This window comes from Colletotrichum higginsianum, chromosome 6, assembly GCF_001672515.1.
Source record: "Colletotrichum higginsianum IMI 349063 chromosome 6, whole genome shotgun sequence".
Taxonomy (NCBI): Eukaryota; Fungi; Ascomycota; class Sordariomycetes; order Glomerellales; family Glomerellaceae; genus Colletotrichum; species Colletotrichum higginsianum.
The window spans coordinates 2,890,189-2,911,514 of record NC_030959.1 but is presented as its reverse complement, the minus strand read 5'-3'; the positions used below and the strand labels follow the sequence as shown (position 1 = coordinate 2,911,514).

The window sequence follows — 21,326 nt, the reverse complement described above, 5'->3', positions numbered from 1 at the left end:
AACTATAATAATAAAATAAGAAAGGCCACGGTTCCAATTTCAATGCGAGCATGCCACAGTAGCAGTGGCAGCAAGCAACCTTGCCTTTCCTCTCCTATTTTCAACGCTCAAAGAGACAAACAAGAGAATTCCGGGCCCGTGTTTGCGCCTCCCCCTTGTCTCAAGTCCCCATTGTTCGGGTTCCGGGGGGACAACTTGACTGAAAGGGGGAAGCAATGAAGACCCCGACCCCCCGAAGGCGAGGGCAATTCACAGCTTGTGCTCGAATTGCTGTACCAAGCTTGTGCTATGCCTACGCCTGCGCCTGTGCCTATGCGCGTGCTTGTGCTTGTGCTCAGGCAGGGAGGGCAAGCAGAGTGAGAACGAGAGAGAGAGAGAGAGAGAGGACGAACAAGGAATTATGTCGTAATTGGCAGCGTTGTGCAAGGAAGTGGCGTCATCCTGCTGTGGCTTGAGCGGTATCCGTACACGCGCAATGCGCAAATGCAGCAATGCACGCACAATTACGTCGCGAAGGCCCTCGAGGCCCGGCCGTGGCTTGGCCTAGCGTCCGACCAATGGTTCAATCGGCAAAAGGCACGAAAACCCTTTGCGGGTCATTTCTGCCCGGCAGGGATGACGAGATTTCTGTTGGGGAGGATGTGGGTTTTTTTCATGTGGAGGAAGGAAGGGAGCCATCGCTTGGAAGAGACGGGGGTACGTGTTCGGACCTACCATGATGGACGCCGCCAGTGACAGACTGACAGGCCTGCCAGCTGGGAGATGTCTTGGACTCGGGTGAACTTCGGATACGGCTTCGGAGATAACGGTCATGTCATGTGACCAGTAATGGCGTTGTCACTGTCTGAGCATCTGTTCGCCTTAGGTAGGCAAGTATGGTCGGTATCTTACCTGTAGGGCTAGAGCGAAACGCATCGAAACTGCGGCTTTTTTTCGTTGCTTTCTTTCTTCGACTTTCCATTCTCAGCTTCGGAAATCTTGAACAATGCGAGCTCCATCGAATCAATTTGACCGATCAATGCGTCCTCTCGTTGCGACCCACTTCGAAGCGGTGTCCCCACCGGGATGTAACGGATGCCTGAATCGATTGTTTGCAATGGGATCGGGTAGCCTCGAACGGCCGCGCGCCAGCCGCAGAGAAAACGTTCGGTTCGGCCGGTGAAGTCCGTCGACCCGGGGGCGGGAGTCCGGGTGCGGGGAATCGGGGCGTGGCCGAACGACCCGAATGCCGGAAGTGGTGGGTCTCCGGTTAACCACCGGCATGGTCCCCTGAGTGGAGCCCGAAGCCCGGCCACTTGCCGCGTCAAGACATAGACAGATAGAGATAGATACGCCAAAAGTCACTTGCTGTTGAGGTACGGTCTAGTAATGCACCTTGTCGCGCTCTTTCTTTTAATTATTAACTTTGATCCAGACTATCCACCACATTACACTATGGTCTCAGGCCCGATTCAATTGACGATATCCGCCTTGTTGCCGAGTAATCAACAATCGGAGGCGACGCAGGCATACTGCATGAGACTTCCTTTCCAAGACATTAGTCTCGTCAGTCAACCTTTTCATGGGCTTCTTCAGACCCGGCAGTTTGTTTGGAATGATTCAAGCCCAAGTGTCATTGCCTCATCCTTCCCCATACATCTGCCCATCAAGGTCCTCAACCCATATCGGGGCTATCAAAAACACCCAGAGACAGGGATCACCACAACCGCCTTCGCCTCTCATTGGCCTTGACTACAACGAACGGCTGGCCATCAAGGTATCACGGTTCCAGCTGATGACAGACTCCCTCGGTTGACTGAGAGATGGCACAATGGGCATCAAAACCCCCCCCGTCTCCCGGCGCAGGAGACGACCTGCTTCGCTACCTACCCCTCTTGCTCTTCATTACCCCGCGAGAAGTGCTCATTCGTATGTTTCTTGAATAGCCTGCCATGACTGAACAATTCATCCACGACGTCGTCATCATCGGCGCCGGTCCTTGTGGCCTAGCCGTGGCCTCCCGGCTGTGCGAGCACTCGCCCTCGGCCCTCTTCACGGACGAGGAGCATCAGCGGTATCACTGGATCCGCAAGTACGGCCGCCGTATGCCCCTGAAGAACAGAAGGAACGGCAGTATCATCGAGAAGAGGACGCCGAGCCAGGGGCAGCGTTACTCGACGCTTGTGCTGGACGCCACGGGGGACGAGTGGCTGAACCGCTGGAACCGTCTCTTCAAGACCTTCGACATCACTCACCTCCGCAGTCCCATGTTCTTTCACGTCGACCCGAGCGATCGCGATGCCTTGCTCGCCAGGGCCCATGAGCGAAACCAAGAGCATGAGCTCCAAGAGCTGAGGGCCTGTGTCGGCAAGGAAATCAGCAAACACCTGCGCAAGGCGAGGCTTAAGTCGCGAAACCCAAAGTAAATCCCCCACCCCACCCCACCCCCGGACTGCCGGACTGCCGGTCATCCTCGATCTAACGTGTGACCAGACAGCATGCCGTGGTAGAGGTAGACGAGCGAGACCGAAAGGACTACTTCACACCACCCACGACCCTCTTTGCCAATCACTGCGAATGCATCGTCGACCGCTACGGCCTCCGCGAGGGTCTCATCCAGAACGAGAAGGTTGAGGACATTGAGTACCGCATCATGAAAGAAGTGGCCCCGGACACGAAGCTCTTCGCGGTCCGCACGAACAAGGGCATCCACTACGCGAGGGCCGTCGTCCTCGCCGTCGGCCCGGCCAACGCGCCCACAATCCCGCCCGTCCTGGGCCTCAACAGCGAGGCCTGCTCGTCGGCGACGCCCCCGCAGGTCTGCCACAGCATGCAGATCCAGACGTTCCCGGACCCGGTGGTGCAGGCCAAGATGGCCGCGCGCAAGACGACAAACGTGCTCGTCGTGGGCGGCGGCCTCACGTCGGCGCAGCTTTCGGACCTCGCCATCCGCCGGGGCGTGACTAAAGTCTGGCACCTCATGCGGGGCCCTTGCAAGGTGAAGCCGTTTGACATCGACCTCTCGTGGATGGGCAAGTTCCGCAACGTCGAGCAGGCATACTTTTGGTCGGCGGACTCGGACGAGGAGCGGCTGAAGCAGATCCAGAGCGCGCGGGGCGGCGGCAGCATCACGCCGCCGTACCAGAAGCGGCTGAAGCAGCACATGGCGCGCGGGACGCTCGGGCTGCACACCAACACGAGGCTCGTCGAGGCGCACTACGACGCGGGGAAAAAGGTCTGGGACGTCAGGACGGAGCCGGCGGTGGAGGGGATGCCGGGGATGGACTACATCTACTTCGCGACGGGGGTGCAGACGGACTACGCGAAGCTGCCGTACCTGCAGACGATGCTGAGGGAGCACCCGATCCACGGGCACGGGGGCATACCGTGCATCACGGACGACCTGATGTGGTCGCAGGACGTCCCGCTGTTCGTCACGGGCCGCATGGCTGCTCTCAGGTTGGGTCCCGGCGCGGCCAACCTCGCGGGGGCGCGAGCGGGTGCCGAGAGGGTCGCGTGGGCGATCGAGGATCTGCTACCGGAGCGGACGGGCGACTCGTTGGACGATCCCGAGATGAACGAGGAGATGAGGTTTGTGACGGGCAGGGGGAACCGGTTCGACAGCTTAGTGGCGGCCGGGGGAGAAGACTGTTGAGCGAGAGAGTCCCCCCGATGAAGAGATGAACGAATCCAAGTTTAGGGGTTTTATTATTTTTACGAGCGTATGTTATTATTGTTCAGGTGGTTAGGTATTCCAAGAATGATCCGAAGCCCATGTCTCTCATGTCTCCCAGATCGCTTTCGTCCGACGACAGACGTCTTGTCAGGTTACTATGTCTCTCTCTCTCTCTCTCTCTCTCTCTTAACACCACGAGACAACCGGCCTTCTCTGCGCAAACGGACGGGATCACCCGCATGCCCGAAAGAGTGGGGCGCTCACCGTCCGGCGCATGTTGAAATGAAGGACGGGGGCATGCGCCGGGCTGGAGTGTGGATGACCTGTGCATTCCCCCCCCCGGATCGGGAGATCCAGCTCCGCCTCGCCATCCGATTCGTCGGGTTCCAAAAAAGCCAAGGGACGTTGCGCGCGCCCAACGAATCGCCACCGCGTGTTTTCTCGAGGTCCATGGGTTGGGAACGAGATTCACCGAATCTACGGGGAGGTCAGACTTACCATGTATATCCAGAGACAAGACGTCGTGAGCCCCTGAGAAACACACACACGAACACGACGGAGATGCTTGGGGGTTCTTGAAATTTTCTTCTCACCCCGTCATCCACAATTTATTCCTTGGTGGGAATCCTGAGATCCATCCATCCTCCTTTCTCCGGATCCTCTTGCTCCTCCTCCTCCTCCTCCTCCTTCTCCTCCACCACCGTCGCTCGCCCACCGCCGCCGCCTTGGCGCATGGCATGAAACGGAGCGCTTTCCCCTTTTCTCGACACGAGAAGCGGGTGACGGCTTTTGGGAAATTGAGCCGCCCGCCGCACCGCCCGCAAACAAGTCCAGCGTCTCCTCGGTCCCGGGGGGGTTTGTTTCCTTCTTTCTTGGGTGATGAGCATTTTTCTTGGACGCATTTTTGCACCTTTGTCGCTTTCTTCCCCTCTTCTTTTTCATTTGCTCGGCGTCAAGCGGATCGCCCAATCTCGCTGCAAGGGGGGGGGGGGCTATTTGTATACTCTTTCACCCTGTCTCAATTGGCGCCCCCGGATTTTCCTAAACTCCCCCCTTATTCCTGACTTATAGCCAGCCCTCATTGTCCAAGTCGAGAGGATGCAAGTTTAGTTAATGGGATGATTATGGGCTTGGAGACCTCTATCATACTGCATTTCTATGAAAACCTCGTAACCTGTTCAGTGTGTTGGGCATGACACTCAAAACATTGAATTTTTAATACCGTGTTCTTCCTCAAGTTGTGCACCGGTGCGACCTTGAGAGCCTTGGCTACCTATCTCACTCTCGCCTATACGATATAGTGAGTCCACCCGACGAGAAACTAGTCTTGGCCGCTTGGTGAATGGTGTCTAAGTGTGTGTGGGCTTCCCCATGCAGGTACCCGCATGATATCACTGGAAAGAAACGACTCGCCCACAGCGCAAGAGATTTCCCTCGCGGCGGTGCATAGGAGTCCTTCTCAGGTGAGGCTCCAGTTCCAGTTCAGGTATCCAGCCGCGCCAATCTCGCGGTCTTGGCATGCTGATGGGCTTCTTGGCTTGATGCTCGTGTTAGTTGGACGAGGGAGATGCGTTGCTGAGAGATAAAAAGGTGTCTCTGGTCCGGTTCTCTCCCTGGGTGATGAGCTTGGAGATTTGCTTCCTCGACAGTCCTTCCTTTCAGTTCCTTCACTCTTTTCTTTGCAGAATAAAAAGTATCGTATCATTCGTTCATTCCATCTTTCGTCGTTCCCTTTGAACCCGGCATCACCATGAAGACTTCCGTGTTTCTCTCCCTCTCGGCGCTGAGCGCCGTTGCCGTCTCCCAGGCGACTCTCTACGGCCAGTGTGGCGGGTAAGTATTGCCACCCTACACGATATGTTCCGGGCCCCCTTTCTCAAGTGCCGGTTCCCTTTTATCGAATACAAGATCAACATGGCTGACATGGCCCCCTCGCAACCAGGCAAGGCTGGACCGGCCCTACCACCTGCGTCTCCGGCGCCCGTTGCGTCTCCTACAACGACTGGTACAGCCAGTGCGTCACCGGCGCCGACGAGGATGTACCCGTGGAGGAGGCGGAGGAGCCTCCCGTGAGTGGCAACGACGACGACGACGACGACAACAACAACAGCGGGGGTGACTGTGATGTTGGCGCGACGCCCTCGGCGCCCCAGATCTCCACCGTTGAGCCCACCGCCGTCCCCTCTTCGACCCCCGTCGTCGATGCCCCCGCCACCACCTCCGCGGCCGAGACCGAGCCCGTCGTCTCCGAGACCGCTGCCGCCACCGCGACTTCGTCTGCCGCCGAGGAGGAGGACCCCGTCCCCACCTCCGCGCCGGCCACCACCCTCGTCACCGCCACACAGGGCCCCACGACCGTCATCGCCGTTCCCTCCGGCGTGACCAAGACCCTGCCGCAGTCCTCAGGCGCCGTCGCCACGGACGAGCCCATTGCCGTCACTGGCGACTTCGACGGTGGCATGAAGCTCTACGACCGATCCCGTAAGTCCCTCAAGCCTCAGCCCCCCCCCCCCCCGAAGCAATGTTTCTTGAGAAGCAAGAGGTTGCTGATGCCTTCTTCTCAACAGCCGCGGTTTGCAAGGACCAGTCCGAGACCGGCGAGAAGGACGCCATGTTCGTTCTTGAGGACGGCGCTACCCTCTCCAACGTCATCATCGGCCCCGGCCAGGCCGAGGGCGTCCACTGCAAGGGCACCTGCACCCTGATCAACGTCTGGCACTCGGACGTCTGCGAGGACGCCATCACCCTCAAGCAGGACTCGGGCAGCTCGACCATCATCGGCGGCGGCGCCTTCAAGGCCTCGGACAAGGTCGTCCAGTTCAACGGCCGCGGCACCGTCACGATCCGCGACTTCTACGTCGAGGACTACGGCAAGCTCGTGCGCAACTGCGGCAACTGCAAGCAGAACGGCGGGCCCCGCAACGTCGTCATCGAGAACGTCGTCGCCGTCGACGGCGGCGTGCTGTGCGGCATCAACACCAACTACGGCGACACGTGCACCATCAAGGACACGTGCCAGAACGCCGGCAAGTCCTGCGACCGCTACGAGGGCAACGACTCGGGCGCCGAGCCGAAGAAGATCGGCTCCGGCCCCGACGCCGAGTTCTGCTCCGTCTCGGGCCTGTCCGAGACCTGCTAGATTTTCCAGTCCCCGGTCGCGATCATCTGAGGGGTATCATAGGAGGGATGTCGGTGAGCCTTCCAGGCCTAGACGGCCGCGGAAGGCATGCGAAGATGGTGGTTTTTCGTGTATACTTTTACGTGTGTATATCTTTCTACCGAATTCTTGAATCAGTAACCGCGGGGACTTACCCCCGGGTTTCCACACAGCATAGTTGCTCGTCAATGCAATTGTGAAATCGGGAAACCTCCGTCTGGTTCACGACATGGTCATGCATCGTAGGGAGAAAGTCGGGCGCCTGTGTGATGTGGAATGTGAGCAGTTTGGTATCACTTGCTGTCTTCAAGCCTTGCCTGGACAGTTATGTAGCCTCAAGACGGTATACGGCCCCTCAGTCCCGCAGAGACACGACTGGCGTAGTCTATGAGATGTGTGTGTGTGTACCTGGAAATTTCTAGTGGGTCCTGGGGTCCTCGATCGCAGGCCTGATTTGGCGAGGATGTGGCCTGTTGCATTGCCTTCATAATCCACTTGCTGTGAGGGAACTGACACATACGACCATACCCATTGGAAAACTCGGGATCCCGTCCGCTCTCCCATAGATAAGCCAATGAGGGCCGGATTAGTAGTTGGGTCGGTGACGACCAGCGAATACCTGGTGTTGTATGTCTTTTGTCATTTTGTTGGGATGGAGGGAGCCAGTAAAATTTGGAGGGAAGAGCTGTTGTTACGCTTGACCTTTGGGTCCCAACTGACGCTGTTGTTGTTATCTGGCTGCTAAACCAGCCTGGCTGAAACAGATGCTTGTTTCCCCCTAGCAGTAGCGTACGGTGTCACTTATTCTCCGATGCCCTACTAAACCCGTAGAAAGCCGAGATGGCCTCAAGCATCGTACGCCTTGCCTGGGTCTCTGGGTCTCCTCTCTCCCCATCACTGGTACCACCAATCATGCTGAACTTACCCCCTTCCTAGGCTTTCCCACCTCTGAGACGTTGCTCAATCCATCTTCCTACAGCATTGGTATTGTTGTTTGGTGGGCGTGATACCAGACACTTTGGACGTCTTGTTTGGGACATGATCGAGATAGGATATGTTGGGAGGGGGGGGGCCTTACGCCTGAATGACTAACCGTCGGTTGATTGCCTGCTTCCTGCCTACACCATTACGAATGGGCAGGGTTCCAGATCATCATCTGCAAGCCGGCCAACTGATCACTGTTCCTTCCGTAAACCATCCTGCCGTCAGGGGACTGACGAGGCGCGCCATTCTTGCTCCGCCATGCTTTTGGCCCTGCCACCGTCTTCCGTAGTTGATTGCGGCTCCCTGACATGGCATTAGAGCTGCATTGTTCGGTTCGTCGTGGGAAAATCGTTCTGATTCTTGCCTTTGCCTTGTTCTCCATGCTCTGGCTGATTGGGGGCTACCCAGGAAGGGCATATATGTGTGCCTACCCCCCTTCCGACATCTCCTCTTCTCCTTCTTGTCTTCTTCATCCTTATTCTTCTCCTGCTGTCGTAGCTGGCCATGTGCCGCACGTTGGTCAAGAGACTGCGGGCATGATAGAACTGGCAGTCCTTCATCAACCGGGTTGGTTCTTGTGCTGTCGGTATTGGGTCATGATTCGATGGGGAATAATTGGAAGGAAGATGGAAGTGGTGGGAGAGGTCCCCGGGATGCGAGTGATCCGGATTCTTCTAGGATTAGACATGGTGTTGGTGCAAAAATTGTCTTCCAACACTTTGATGAGGCTGGCGAGCCACTGTTCACGTCCACGGTCACTAGCAAGCTTGTGTGCCGTCAGGGTTTGGGCTCGTGACACAGTAGTAGCAGCAGTAGCAATGTAAGGCCTTACAGAGGAGAAAAACGCGTTGGTTATATGTATCAGGCGTAAAGTAAGACCATTTGCATGGCCCGTCCAAGGCGTTGATCGACTCCGAGTCCAATCACACAAGTCATTCACACATGATGCTTCCCTTCTTATGCCGACCAGGAGCGGCCGCCTCGCTAACAAGCTCAAACACCACTTGATGATGCCCGGCCTTCTGGGTCAGCATTAGTCTCTCAACTTCAATCCTCCCGCCAAAAGGGACCGCAAGGTTGTGGTATCAGTAACTCTGCCGGCCGTGCCAAGTCAACGCCACGACTTGCAGCCTGGTCTTTTTGCAGTGATTCTTTGCGGATGGCATGTGCCTGTAGCCACGTCTCGCTGAGCGTCTGGTCGCTTCATCCCCAGCATTTGTGGCACATAGTGGCCCCTCGGAGCTCTGCCAGAGGGGCCCTGAGGTCTATCTGATGGTCTCCTTCTCCCCAGTTAGAGGGGACGGAAGGCCAGAAATGAATTTAGTCGCCAGTTTAGATCCATTTTCCAGTTGCCCTCTGGATTCTGCATATCCCATGATATTCGAATCATAACCACACTACATAAACCTATCATTTCAGTTCGTCTCCGTCGACCCGACCCCCCCCTCGATCGGACCAACGTTGATGGGCCAACATGAAACGAGCATTGAAAACCCGTGAGTCAACCCGGGCTTCTCCGATAACCACCAAACGGGGAACAGAGACCCTGCCCTCAAAGTACGATGTAGACCCCGAAAGCGTTTGGGCGTGGCGAGGAATCCGATATTTTCCAGATACTGGAAAGACACGACAAACTCAAAAAGAACTACTCGGGCCAATCAGGGGCGTCGGTAGGGAAAACCACATCCCCTCGCGTTTACAATTGAGCATAACTATATCACAGCGCCTATGGAAAAATCGCTCGAGGAAGACGAGAGAGGCCGGCCACTCGCCGCGTATACCTGTCGCCACATACACCGATCGCCTTCATCTGTCCGTAACACAACAAGCCAGTGGAGAATGGCTTACCTCATCCCCGAATCCGAAATAGGGACGACGTCGGTTCATCCGGAGGCCCCAAGATGGCTCTTGTACGAGGGGGGGGAGGTGGGGGCGCCGAACACCTCGTACAGGACCTACACTACCTACCTACCTGTATGGTTGTCACCCGGTCCGCGCGGACTCCGTGTGCGACCTTCGGCCCCGTCTGGGACAGAAGGCCAGGGAACTGCCGAACCAGAACGCCGAAGGAAAACGGACGTTCCGGGCCATCCCTGCCGTGTACCCTCGCCCTCTTGAGATGTCCGGAGTCTCCCTGTTAATCTTCCTCCCCCTCCCTCCACCCCCCCTTCCCCCAAGCGTATCCCTCCCGGCGAAAAGCTCGCTCAAAGCCAGATACAAGGACCCCCCCCCGGGCACCCGTCTTGTGAGGAGCGAGGAGGGCATCGGTGATGGATTGACGGACCCTTGTCTGCCACGTGAAATGGGGAAGCCTCGCCGGGGACGGTGGGCATGGAGATGTAAAGTGCCGGTTGAGGCATGTGGGGAAACGGATGAAAGGGAGATAAAGTCTAACCGGACATGAGGATGAATCCGGGATCAAAAAAAAGAAGAAAAAAACGATGTAGGACTCAACGTCATTCGTCAGTCGTTGCGACAACCACCTCGTCAATTCGAGTGGGGCAGCATTCCGAGTCCTCAATGCTGGATGACCGAGGCCAAAGAACGGACGGCTGGTAAGGCTCCTCTCTCATACACGAGAAACATGGCATCTTCGGACTGAAATGGGTCAGTCACATCCGAGGTTGGTAAACGCATCCATCTTCTTGTGAGGAATAGAGTGTCTTCTCTTCGCCACCAGGTTTCTGGCTGGCTCATTCGCTAACAATCACCCCCAAAAAGTTAAAAACAGAACTAGTTTCACACCCCGATTTCCCATCCAATTTACCCCAAACGCCGCGCAATAGTCCCCCTCATCTTTTTGTGTGTTGTGTGCTTGAGTACGAGTGTGTGTGTGTGTGTGTGTGTGTGCCCGCTTGCAACCTGCAAAAAAGAAGAGCGATGGTGGGTTTTCGCGCTCTCATGTACAAAGAAAAACAAACAGAAACATGGCTCTCAACTGCCGGCTGTTCGTGCGTGTGTGATGTATCAACGGAATGGATGATTCCTGTCTCTCATCTCTTGAAGAAATGGAAAATGCTATGTTTGAACTGTAGATCCCTCTCGCTCCCACGATTGGTATGGCGTCCGCCCCAAAAACCCCGTTTTTTTGCCCTCGATATGTACACTCTATGAAAAAGGGAAGGGGGGTTTGTAAATGCTAGAAAGTTGGGCCGTATAAGCAGATGGAATCAATGTTTGCTCAAAAAGGGAAACAAAACCCTTGAACACGCTTCTCCCACGGCTCCTGATACCGATGACGGGAGGTTCCTAGACAAGACAATATGGCCCTGGCCGTCGATGCCTCGGTAGCAAGGAAATATAAAAAAAGAATGAGAAAACGCGTACTTCAGTTCCTCTCGCCCGGGTTCTCCCACTTGATCGGGTGCAACAGCATGCTGCGCATGCACAACCGACCCGAGCCGTCCCTGTGGGACTCCTCTTCCTGCCCTCCGCGGAGGGAGCCCTCGCCGGCGCGGCCGCCATTGTTGCCGCGGCCGTCCATCTGGGCGTACCCGAGCCACCGGCGCCACAGGAGGCCGGCGAACTCGGAGTTGTAGTACCAGCTCGTGCCCTTGTGGTTGTGCTCGTTCTTGAGATCAAAGGGGCTGCCGTGGCCCCCCGTGGTGCCGTCGCGGCCGCCGTTGAAGGCCTTCTCGATAGTGCTGTAGGGATACCACGCCCGGTCCAGGAAGACGGGGTGCGGCGCATAGGCCGCCTTGAAGCCGTGGTGCAGCGCCATGCTGGCCGGGAACATCTCGGAGAACATGCTGTGGTGCATCCGCCACATCTCCTCGTGCATTGCAGCGAGGAGCCGGCGGGAGATCCGCGAGGCCGTGACGATGGCGCATCGGCGCGGCGGCGGAGCGAAAACCATTTCGTAGCCGGTGACGTCCTTGGCGAACACCCAGCCGGACTCGTCCGCGTCGAAGAGGGGGTTGAGCGTGATGAGGTCGGCTTCCTCGCCGACGCCGCACTCGGACGGATCGCTACCGCGGGAGCACGAGGGGGGCAGGATCGAGGCGCCGGCTTCCTCGCTCTTGAGCGACATGCGGCCGGGGAAGATCTGGGGGCCGAGAACGGCGCGGCGGCCGGAAGCGTTGAGCTCCTTCTCGACTATGTTGGCGAACTCGTCCCAAGACCCGTGCTCAGCGGGGATGTAGTACTTGGCCGACCGCTCCCAGAGGAGGGTCCGGGTCTGAGCCTTGGCCCAGGACCCGAGGCGGTCGAGAAGTTCGTAGTAAGAGCCGATATAACGCATGTCCATCTCCCAGTTCCAGAAGTGGGCGTACTCGGGGTGCTGGAGGGCAAAGACCTGGAGGGGCATCTGCGCGCTCCGGTAGACGCCGTGGATGTCGCCGTTGGACGGGTTCTCGATGGCGTCGGCGAAGTGGCCGGGGTAGTACAGCTTCATCTCCGCCTCGGACCAGAGAGTGCACATGGAGTGGAACTCGGTGGGCACGTTGGCGTCGAGGATGCTCTGGATGACGGACGGATCCGACCAGATGGGCGCCTCGTTGTCCTTGACGTGGAGGAGGAAATGGACGGTGTACTCGCCGCCGGACTTGAGCGAGAGCTCCGAGATCATGGCGCGGAAGTTAACAATGGCGAGCTGGGTCCATTCGAACCCAACATAAGTGCGGACAACGACGGCGATGCGGTCCGTCTTCTTGAGGCCGCCCTCCGTGCTTTCGGGCTCGCTGTGGATGGAATTGTAGCTGCTATCCCCCGTGCCGTTGCTGAAGCGGGCGCTGTTGCGTTCAACGCACCGCTCCTGAGCGTCGCCCCAGTCGACACGGCTGTAGTCGATCTTGCCAGTCTTGGCCCAGACGGCTTCGGCGCCCTCCTGCTCGGTATCCAGGCCCTGAGACGTGCCGCCCTCGCTGATGCTGTACCCGAGACCGTAGGGGCCATAGCGTCCGAAACGATCGAAGCAAACGTCATTGCGAAGGCCGAGCACAGTGTGCGAGCCGATGGCCGGGTCAGGCTGATTCTGAGGTACGCCGTCGAAGGCGTAGATGTCCGGGACGGCAACCTTGTCGTTTTCGTCGATAAAACATTCGCGGACGGGGTAGTATTCTCTCCGATACTCTGTAGATGCGTAATCCGGGTGAGCTGCGTAGGGGGTGGGGACGGGAGGGGTATCATGGTAAATGGGCACGGCTGTGACCGGTGCCGGGAAAGAATTGTTGGGGTATTCGGGAGTGTGGTTGGCGATGGGGACGATGGACTTGAGGCCGTTGAAGTAGCCGTTGAGGCTTTTCGTGTGGTGTTAGTGAAACCGACTCGGCGGAGCTGAACACTTCCTGTGTATATTCTGCGCGGGAACTCACTGTTTGAACTTGAGCCATGGCGGCATGTCACTGTCGATGATGAGGTCTTCTTCGGGCGGTGCTGGCTTGCCATGCTTCTTCGGGGAGTCCCCGATGCCGCCTATCCTGTAGTCATCTCCCAAGATCTTGCCGTCTCGTGTGTATAAGGGCGTGTTGAGGTACGCCAGCGCGATAAGCATGGATATCGTCACGGTCCATATCACGACCCTACGATACAGGCAGTGGCCTAGTATCGCCCGCACCCTGATTTTCGGCTGTGAGATCGTGGTGGCTGGCGCGGGGAGGAAGAACTCCCCCTTCTCCGGGCTGGGTGTTGTGTTGAGTAATGAGTTTGAGCGGGACGAGCGAGTACTGGACCGCGAGCTGCTAATGGATCGGGTGGTGCTGGTGAGAAGAGAATGCGCTCGCTCCATGGTTGCCGGAGTGAGAGTGAGAGGGTTGGGAGTGGGTATCTGGGGTATCACAAAAACATTTGGTGATGGAACTTGGGCCTAGTGAAAGAGAAGGAAAAGTAAAAGATCGAATGCAAGAGGATATATCGAGAAGAGCGAGGAGGGGATGGGTGAATGTTAATACTGTTAAGATAATGAACACAACTTTGTGCAAGTGACGTTTTTTTCGGCTTCCATGTCCAGATGCCGGCTCAGACCTCTCTCTTCTAGTCTTCAAACAAGCAATCTCCCTGCACAGAATGTTGGACGTAAAGAAGACACAAGCCACTTGCACATCATGCAACAGAGCGAGCAGATGGGACCGAACAGTCGGCAGCCAGGGGAGGGGGGGGGTGTGGGGTCTTGCTGGCCGGGCTGATCTGCGGGAAGAGAGGAGAGGGCTAAAGAGAAGTCGGTGTTAGCAAGACTGTTAGTTGGGACGTCCAGGGTTCGGGGGCTGCCGGGTCTCGTTGCCTCTTTGGCTCTGACTTGACTGTCCACCATTCCCACGCCAACCTGTCTCAGCTCCCAACGTCGCGGGGAGCGAGAACAAGGATGGGCCATGAGCCGCCAAGCCAAGTACAGGGGGACCAATGAGCCTCAAGCGTTGCAGACCAAGTGCTTCTTCCATCCCTTCCCCAACTTCCAAGCCCATCATCGTATCGTTTGGATTGAACGCAGCTTGGCAGGTCCCGTATTCATGATTCGGGGACCAGCCTCCTCTCGAAAGCCCGAATGCACGTCTTAGTACGCCAGTGTATGGCCTTACTGAGGCTATACGAGGAATCTGGGCGAAAGTCCAAGCCGTTTCGTCCCCAAATCCGAAGTACAGAGGTACAAGGATAGAGAGATAGAGAGAGAGAGAGAGAGAGAGAGACCTTGGTGAGGATACTCGGATGGTCGCTACAGCCGGGGACGTAAACGTAAGCTGGACGCGGGTTGGACGGACAAATGTGTAGCGCAAGCCAAGAAAGGCTTCGCGGACCTGTATCAGAGCGCACGGGACCGGTGCCTTGCGAGTCTTGTAGGGAGTCGGAACAAAAGGAAGGGAGACTCGAGAAGTTGAGAAAGGGTTGCGCGTCCCCTGTGGGGCCCTGGCTTATGCGCAGTTCCGTCCGGTGTACATCGTATGTGTACGTGTAAGGCCAGGAACTACAGCACAACTGTCTTCCCCCCCTTTCCCCTACCTGTACAGTACAGTACAGTACTCTGCTCGCGACACGCTGGTTATCAACAGGGAGGGTGGTTGTAGGCCGATGCTAAAGAAAGCAACGGGAGGTGAATTGTAGAGGGGGGGGGGGGTCGATTAAGGTGTCGACATGCAAGGAACGTGGTTCAAGCGCACGGGAGCTGGTGCATCTGAAACCGTCGACGTTGCGGCGTTGGGCGACGTTTCAAGCCAAGTTCAACCCACGTTGCGAGTCTGCCGGTGCGATTTGTCAAGGACTCTTTTAGGAATGGGGAAGGGGAAAAGGGGGTACAGGGGGGAATAAAGAAAAAATGATGGGCGCGGCCCTGGGGGAGAAAAGAGAGGGGGAAACCGGCACTGGAACGGCGTTGTCGCGGTTCGTCGCTCCAGCCCCAGTTCATTCCATTACATTCCGCGTGGTTGCTCTGTTGTCTCGCAGTTCTTTCATTTCCTCGACTGCGGCACTTACTTCCGGAGTCCCAGTGCCGGCAACCCCGTTCAGCCCTCCCTCCCCTCCCCCCGCGTCCATGATGCGGCTCGGGTTTTGTTGGTGTTATACGCCGCAGGCATGGAGGACCGGATCTGGAAGGCCATGGTCCGTCATCTGTGCCGCCGTGTCTCGTGTGTGTTGGCTTGTCGCGTTGTTGTCTCCTCTGGACGAATCCCATCCACCTTTTGCTGGTCTGAGACTACGTCGTCGTCGTAATGAACGCCACCCGGAAAGCCATCTGACGGTGAGCCGAACGCAGCCTCGTCCACTCAGCGCCTTTGTCCCGGCACAATTAGCTTTGGCCTCAAGCAGGGCGGACGCCCTTCCTGTCGGGTTTTGCTACAGTTTGTTTCTTGAATCGTCCGGTCCACAACATGGAAGTACTGTACTGCGTATTGCGCATTTGACTGGAATAGTGAAGGCGTGACCTGCCGGCTGCTGCCCTGCAATCCAGTACCTCCTGTACCCAGAGGGCACTCGCTCCCCCGTTACCACCGTGGAGGTTTCATCCGTATGCACTCCGGCCGTCACGCTGTCGAGGATTCTGCTAGACCCTGTAATGCTATTTGCAGGCGTAGTATTGCCATCTCGAGGTCTATGCGCTTCGCTTCTTCACGGATGGAAGAGCACTCAGCGCAGACGTGGGAGTGTCCCGGCAGGGTAGGCGCTAAATCACTTGGTAGGATCTGAGCCATCATGTTTGCCCCAGGTAATGGCATGAGAGCCGTTGCTCGACAAGTCGGCGCAACATTGACAGAGCCCCATGGACGGCGGACTAGCCAGTGTGGATTGAAGTCATCAGCCTACCTACCATACGTCAAGTTGATTGATCATTGTTTTCGGCTCCAAGGCCGTGTCCTGTGGTTGCGGGAAAACCAAACAGCATCATCTATCTCGGGGCTAGTCGTCCCACTAGGAGCACGCCACCATCGACGGAAGCCATCGTGGCATTTCGGCTCTTCGGCCGAGCGCCTCCCAAGCGAGGTGTTCGTCGCGAGGTGAGCAGCCAACCCAACGGCCTCCAACCAGGGAGCCAGCCCAGGAAAGAATGCCAGCCTTGCCTGGTGGAAGACGACGATGGGGATTCCGACGAGAGTCTAATAGAGGGTAATCAATATGCGTCATGCTAGCCAGGTCTTTCCGGCGCCCGCGTGAGCCGTAATTGCGGCATCACGTCACCGTTTTGATTCTAGAGTTTTTTTTCCGAAACCGAGTCCCCTGGGCTTCGAGTAAAATGCCGTACAAGGTCAAAGCTGGAAACCATAGGATAACAGAGGCTGAACTATCGCTGACGTCAGTCCCGGCTGGGGGGGTGGCATTTGCCATTCAGCCATTGACAGCAGTATGCTTGTGCCATGGTGTAATGGCATCTTCTGTCAGCTGAAATGGTTTAGAAAACCCTCGGGAAGGCGACCGGGCGGCCGGGGGACGAGTCGTGAAGGGTTGAAGAAAGATGGTGTCAGGGCGGACGGGAGGGAGGGCATCGGCCAGGCCCTTGCACCGTTGGACGAGAAGTCTAATGTCGCCTTCTGTCTTTGCGCGCCGGCCACAACCCGTCCGAGTCGCAAGCAGCGAGTTGGGACTTTCCAGATAGGGCGAACGTCGAAACAGAGGATTGCGTGTTCTACCATGGGAAACGGTACTCTGACGCGCGGTGCTTTCCCGCGATCATCATGCTTGCCCTAGATCTGGACAGTCTGACTGTCTCGATGTTTAGATGCACGATTGACTCTTGGCCATAAGGTTAAAGACGGCGCGTGGTGCCGAACGGACCTGGACGGAGCTGCGAATGCCAAGTACCAACCGCATAAGAGAGTGAACATAAGGAGTTGGGAAAAAGAAGGAATCAAGCCGTCGATAATCGGCCTTGTGATGGCGTCCTGTAGAGAGACTGCCACTGGCCAGCTGTCGCTCAGCTGCCTGTCAGGTGGAGCCAAGCGACAAAAGCGGCACACTGATGGACAGGGCCGACCTAAGTCACGTGAAACAGCCCGAATGGTGGAAGAGGTGGCTGAGCCCCGCCTTTTTCAGCCACATCGCCTCGTTGCACCTGCCCTCCCACAGAATTTTGTTTTTTGAAATTTGATACGCCCCCAGCCAAATCTCTCACTCCATCATCACGACACTCCGGCAAGCGACATCGACCAAACAGCCGCCAAGATGGGTAGGTCCTTTTTGAAATGAGTCTTTTGCATTTTCAGTCTCTGCGTGGCCACCAGCCGGATTCGATATGGGAAAATTAAGAGAGATTGCTGTCTTCGCCAACGTTGCGATGCCCACCGATGCGCAATCGACAAATCTCGGGGCACGAGGGAGGGGAAAATCACCGAAACTCGATACGACACACAACCAACCCGCGCACAACACCACGGTGCCGGTCACCGAACGGACGACTGAGACTTGAGGGACAATCGATCCGGCTGCAACCACGAGAGACTACCTTACGAGATGGCTCAGTTTTGATGATGAAGGAACACCAAGGGCTGACTCGGGGTTTCCAGTGAACATTCCCAAGACGCGTATGACCTACTGCAAGGGCAAGGAGTGCCGCAAGCACACCCAGCACAAGGTCACCCAGTACAAGGCCGGCAAGGTACGTTCCCAGCAACACGCGCGACGGACGAAACGAGCGACGCATCGCCCCCCCTCCGAGACCAACATTACGAACATGTTTACTAAATGGTTGTTTGCATAGGCCTCGCTGTTCGCGCAGGGAAAGAGACGTTACGACCGAAAGCAGTCCGGTTACGGTGGTCAGACGTACGTTTACACACTCGCCGTCTGTTGCAAGACGGGCGCCGGTTGAGGAGGGGATCCAATGTTACCACGCTACGTGGTCAACCCCTCCTCTTCACCGGGACAAACGTGTGCTTAGAGCAAGGCTGACAGTACCACAGCAAGCCTGTCTTCCACAAGAAGGCTAAGACCACCAAGAAGGTTGTCCTGCGGTTGGAGTGCGTCAAGTGCAAGACCAAGCTTCAGCTCGCCCTGAAGCGCTGCAAGCACTTCGAGTTGGGGTACGCCAACACCGCTCCTGCTCTGCCCGAGTCCCCCGAGACCAGATTGCTGACAATCTATACAGTGGTGACAAGAAGACCAAGGGTGCTGCCCTCGTTTTCTAAACGCGTTGTGTTTTCGGTCGACCGACTTTTATGGCTCCTTTCACGGCATACGACGGATCATCATCAGGCTGGAACAATGGCGGCGAAGAGGGTTACCAGTTCTCATTTGCGGAACACTACATAGGGAACAAATAAAAGCCCTGATTTGCGAACGGATACCAAAAAAACGCATACATCAAAAAGCCTTTCCCTTCCCTCAACCTCAAACCCTGCCATCTGTTGGCGCTCCAAGCGCGTCTGAAGAGAGAGAGAGAGAGACCGAAAAGTGACAAGAAAAAAAAAGATGCGGGATGCGTGGGAAACTCGACAGATGGGTTGTCCTGAGGGCGTTCATCGCGCTCGAGGTGGGATGACCTAGTCCCTTTCGGGGAGAAAACCTTGTCCACGCTCCTGAAGCTTGTGGTCTCTAGAAGATAGATGCCTTTCCCTAAAGGCTCAGCCGGTCAATCATACAACTGAGTCACGAAGAAACGTTTTATCATGGTTCATTTTGGTTCTCCGACGTCTATGTGTGTATGTGTGTGTGTGTGTGTGTGTGTGTGCGCGCGTATGCCCAGTGTATCAAGCTTCCTGTCTATCATGTTTTAGTTATTGGCTGGCGTGCAACCGCCATGCGTCATTTGCGACGTTCGTAGAATGACCGTATGCGTCTGCAACAATGCCCAGCCGCCGAGCCTGGACCCTCCGTCTCAGAACCCCTCCCCGAGCCTGATCGTCCTGCCCCCTCCGTACCACAGCTGCCCGTTCCGCGCATCCAGGCCCCTCTCCTGCCCGACGAGCCACTCGCCGACCCAGCCGCCGGCCCCGTCCTTCAGGTCCCAAACCTCCCTCTCGAGCCACGCGTTGATCTCGTCGATGGTCTCGACCCACCTGGCCCTCGCCTCGGGCGTCTCGTGGTCCTCCTCGGAGAGGTACCGTCCCAGCGTGATGTGCGCGCTCGGCACCTGGTACCGCGACTCGATCGGCACACCCGTCGACCGCGCCAGGTCGAAGACGTCCCGGCGGAGGTGGTGGTACGTGTAGCCGTCGCCCTCGACGACGGCCGTCTGCGTTGCGGTGGGCGCGGGCGCGGGGCCGCTGGCGGGTTCGCCCGCCGCCGGGAGGAAGGAGAGGGCGAAGGCCGAGAGGTCGTAGGAGACCATGGGCTTCACAAGCCGCGAGCGGTGGGCGTAGGTGTAGTCCGTGATGTAGGGGATCGCGGGGCGCAAGGTGTCGGTGAGGGCGGTGATCTCTTCGGGGGTCTTGGAGTGGGTTACCTCTAGGGCTGTGAGGTGCATGCGGTGCTGAGGCATGAGCCAAGCGTCTTTGAGAGGGGGGGAAGAGCTCCACGTTAGTATGTGTGCGTGTGTAAATGCTTCATCGTCGCGGGGGGTCCAGGCATCTTCTTACTCGGCGCGGCCTTCTTGAGCAGGGCCTGCACGTAGGCCGCGAGCCTCACGATGTGGTCGGGCGGGCGGGCCCAGAAGACGAAGCAGTTACGGGGGTCCTGGAAGCCCGGCTCCATCTTGGGGTTCTCGAGCCTCAGGAGGAAGGGGTCTATGACGAGCTCCTTGTAGTCCGGGGCGATGAACTTTTGTTTCTGCTGCTCGTTCCTCTTCGTTCTATGAGCCTGGTAGAGAGCTTGAATCTCTGCCTAAAAGAGGGGGGGATGCAGGTCACGTTCATCAGACACAGCTTATTCTTATCAGCATCGAAGAGGTGACGTTACGGGATTATCATTGCAGGCCTTGATGAAGGCATCGTATGGGTTCTGGCCCGGCAGGATAGTGATGCCCGACAAGTCTTCCAACTTGTTCTTGGCGTCGGTCGAGACTAGTTGAGACCCCATGGTGACGGTGTATTGGTGTGGGGTTTGCAAGGTTGGTCTGAGGTTGTCGTCACTCCAGGCAGTCAGTCAGTCAGCTGCAGATTTCAAGGACGAAAAGGAAGACAACAGCCCGCCTTTTTGATTCTTCAGCAAACGCAGCATGAACCAAAAACGCCGAGCCCCGAAGACGGACCTGGGCACAAACTGGGGACTGACAAATAGCCAAGCCCTCTGTTTCTATTTGCAAAGTTCGTATCGACTCACGGCGAGATGGATCTGGACTAGAGTCGCAGGCAGGCCTGGAAAGCTGAAGTCCAGGAGCGTCGGTAGCCACCGGTCACCGCCAATCAACCCGCCCTTCGCAGCACATGTTTAGTGGGCCAATCAAGGCCGCCGGCGACTGCTTGCCCGAACCCGGCAGAGAGAGAAGAGGAAAACGCCTGATGACTAATTTCCAAGCCGTGGGCCAGTCACATGATACGGGATCCAGATCTGGCCAATGGGGTCGTTTGAGGGTTGGGTGAGTCGCTCTTGTTTTGACTTCAACTCTTGCTCTTGCAGCTAGGGCGACTGCTGAACCGGACTGAGATACCTACAAGACGGCACACTTCTCCGGGCTGAACCAAAACACAGCTTTGGGGACTGCAGCGTTGCAGCGATACAATTCGCAGTTGGCGACGTAAGCCGCACCTTCGGTAGCTCTTGTTTGGGCAGTGGCCGGACTTCAGTGCGCGCGCGTATGTGTTTTTACTATTTGCATATCTCGAGATGAGCTTTCGACACCGCTCGCCTTCTTGTTTTCCCCAGCAAAACCATGACCAAGGACGTTTGATACAATCGGACTACCTCCTCTCTGCAAGTCTCGATGGGGATCTGAACATCACCCCACAACACATTCCCTTCCCATAGGTAGTTGCCTTCTGCTTTGATGCAACCCTGGCAGTTTTAATTAGGCATCGATGGTCTTTGACTTAAGCCTTGGATTATGTGTCATTTCCTCTATGCTCTTAGATCTACAATTTTTATTTATCCCTCTTTCCAAAGCAATTCAAGCCCATCACACCAACTCAACACAATATAGTGGATTGCTTCCGTCTTCAGTCAAGACACTCCTGATTCATATTCTATGCATGTTGCTTATCACCATTAAAACATATCAAGACCTGTTGAGACAAGTGT

At 56.7% G+C, this 21,326-nt stretch overlaps 5 protein-coding genes across 5 annotated transcripts; 3 read left to right on the top strand and 2 right to left on the bottom strand.

Annotated features, from left to right (window-relative positions):
• Positions 1-1,931: 1,931 nt before the first annotated feature.
• Positions 1,932-3,634, top strand: CH63R_09262 (FAD binding domain-containing protein; the record flags this gene model as incomplete). Its single annotated transcript, XM_018304236.1, has 2 exons — positions 1,932-2,401; positions 2,473-3,634. The coding sequence occupies 2 exons, from the start codon at positions 1,932-1,934 to the stop codon at positions 3,632-3,634; spliced, it is 1,632 nt and encodes a 543-aa protein (XP_018156259.1).
• A 1,771-nt stretch (positions 3,635-5,405) lies between these two features.
• Positions 5,406-6,794, top strand: CH63R_09261 (Pectate lyase; the record flags this gene model as incomplete). The annotated part of the gene is made up of 3 exons (XM_018304235.1): positions 5,406-5,488; positions 5,598-6,136; positions 6,223-6,794. 3 exons carry the CDS (start codon positions 5,406-5,408, stop codon positions 6,792-6,794), a joined length of 1,194 nt encoding a protein of 397 aa, XP_018156258.1.
• A 4,330-nt stretch (positions 6,795-11,124) lies between these two features.
• Positions 11,125-13,521, bottom strand: CH63R_09260 (uncharacterized protein; the record flags this gene model as incomplete). The annotated part of the gene is made up of 2 exons (XM_018304234.1): positions 11,125-13,033; positions 13,109-13,521. The coding sequence occupies 2 exons, from the start codon at positions 13,519-13,521 to the stop codon at positions 11,125-11,127; spliced, it is 2,322 nt and encodes a 773-aa protein (XP_018156257.1).
• Positions 13,522-17,378: 3,857 nt separating this feature from the next.
• On the top strand, positions 17,379-18,340 carry CH63R_09259 (Ribosomal protein L44; the record flags this gene model as incomplete). The annotated part of the gene is made up of 5 exons (XM_018304233.1): positions 17,379-17,382; positions 17,720-17,811; positions 17,914-17,978; positions 18,116-18,235; positions 18,301-18,340. 5 exons carry the CDS (start codon positions 17,379-17,381, stop codon positions 18,338-18,340), a joined length of 321 nt encoding a protein of 106 aa, XP_018156256.1.
• A 689-nt stretch (positions 18,341-19,029) lies between these two features.
• Positions 19,030-20,168, bottom strand: CH63R_09258 (uncharacterized protein; the record flags this gene model as incomplete). Its single annotated transcript, XM_018304232.1, has 3 exons — positions 19,030-19,643; positions 19,730-19,973; positions 20,049-20,168. 3 exons carry the CDS (start codon positions 20,166-20,168, stop codon positions 19,030-19,032), a joined length of 978 nt encoding a protein of 325 aa, XP_018156255.1.
• Between the last annotated feature and the right edge of the window lie 1,158 nt (positions 20,169-21,326).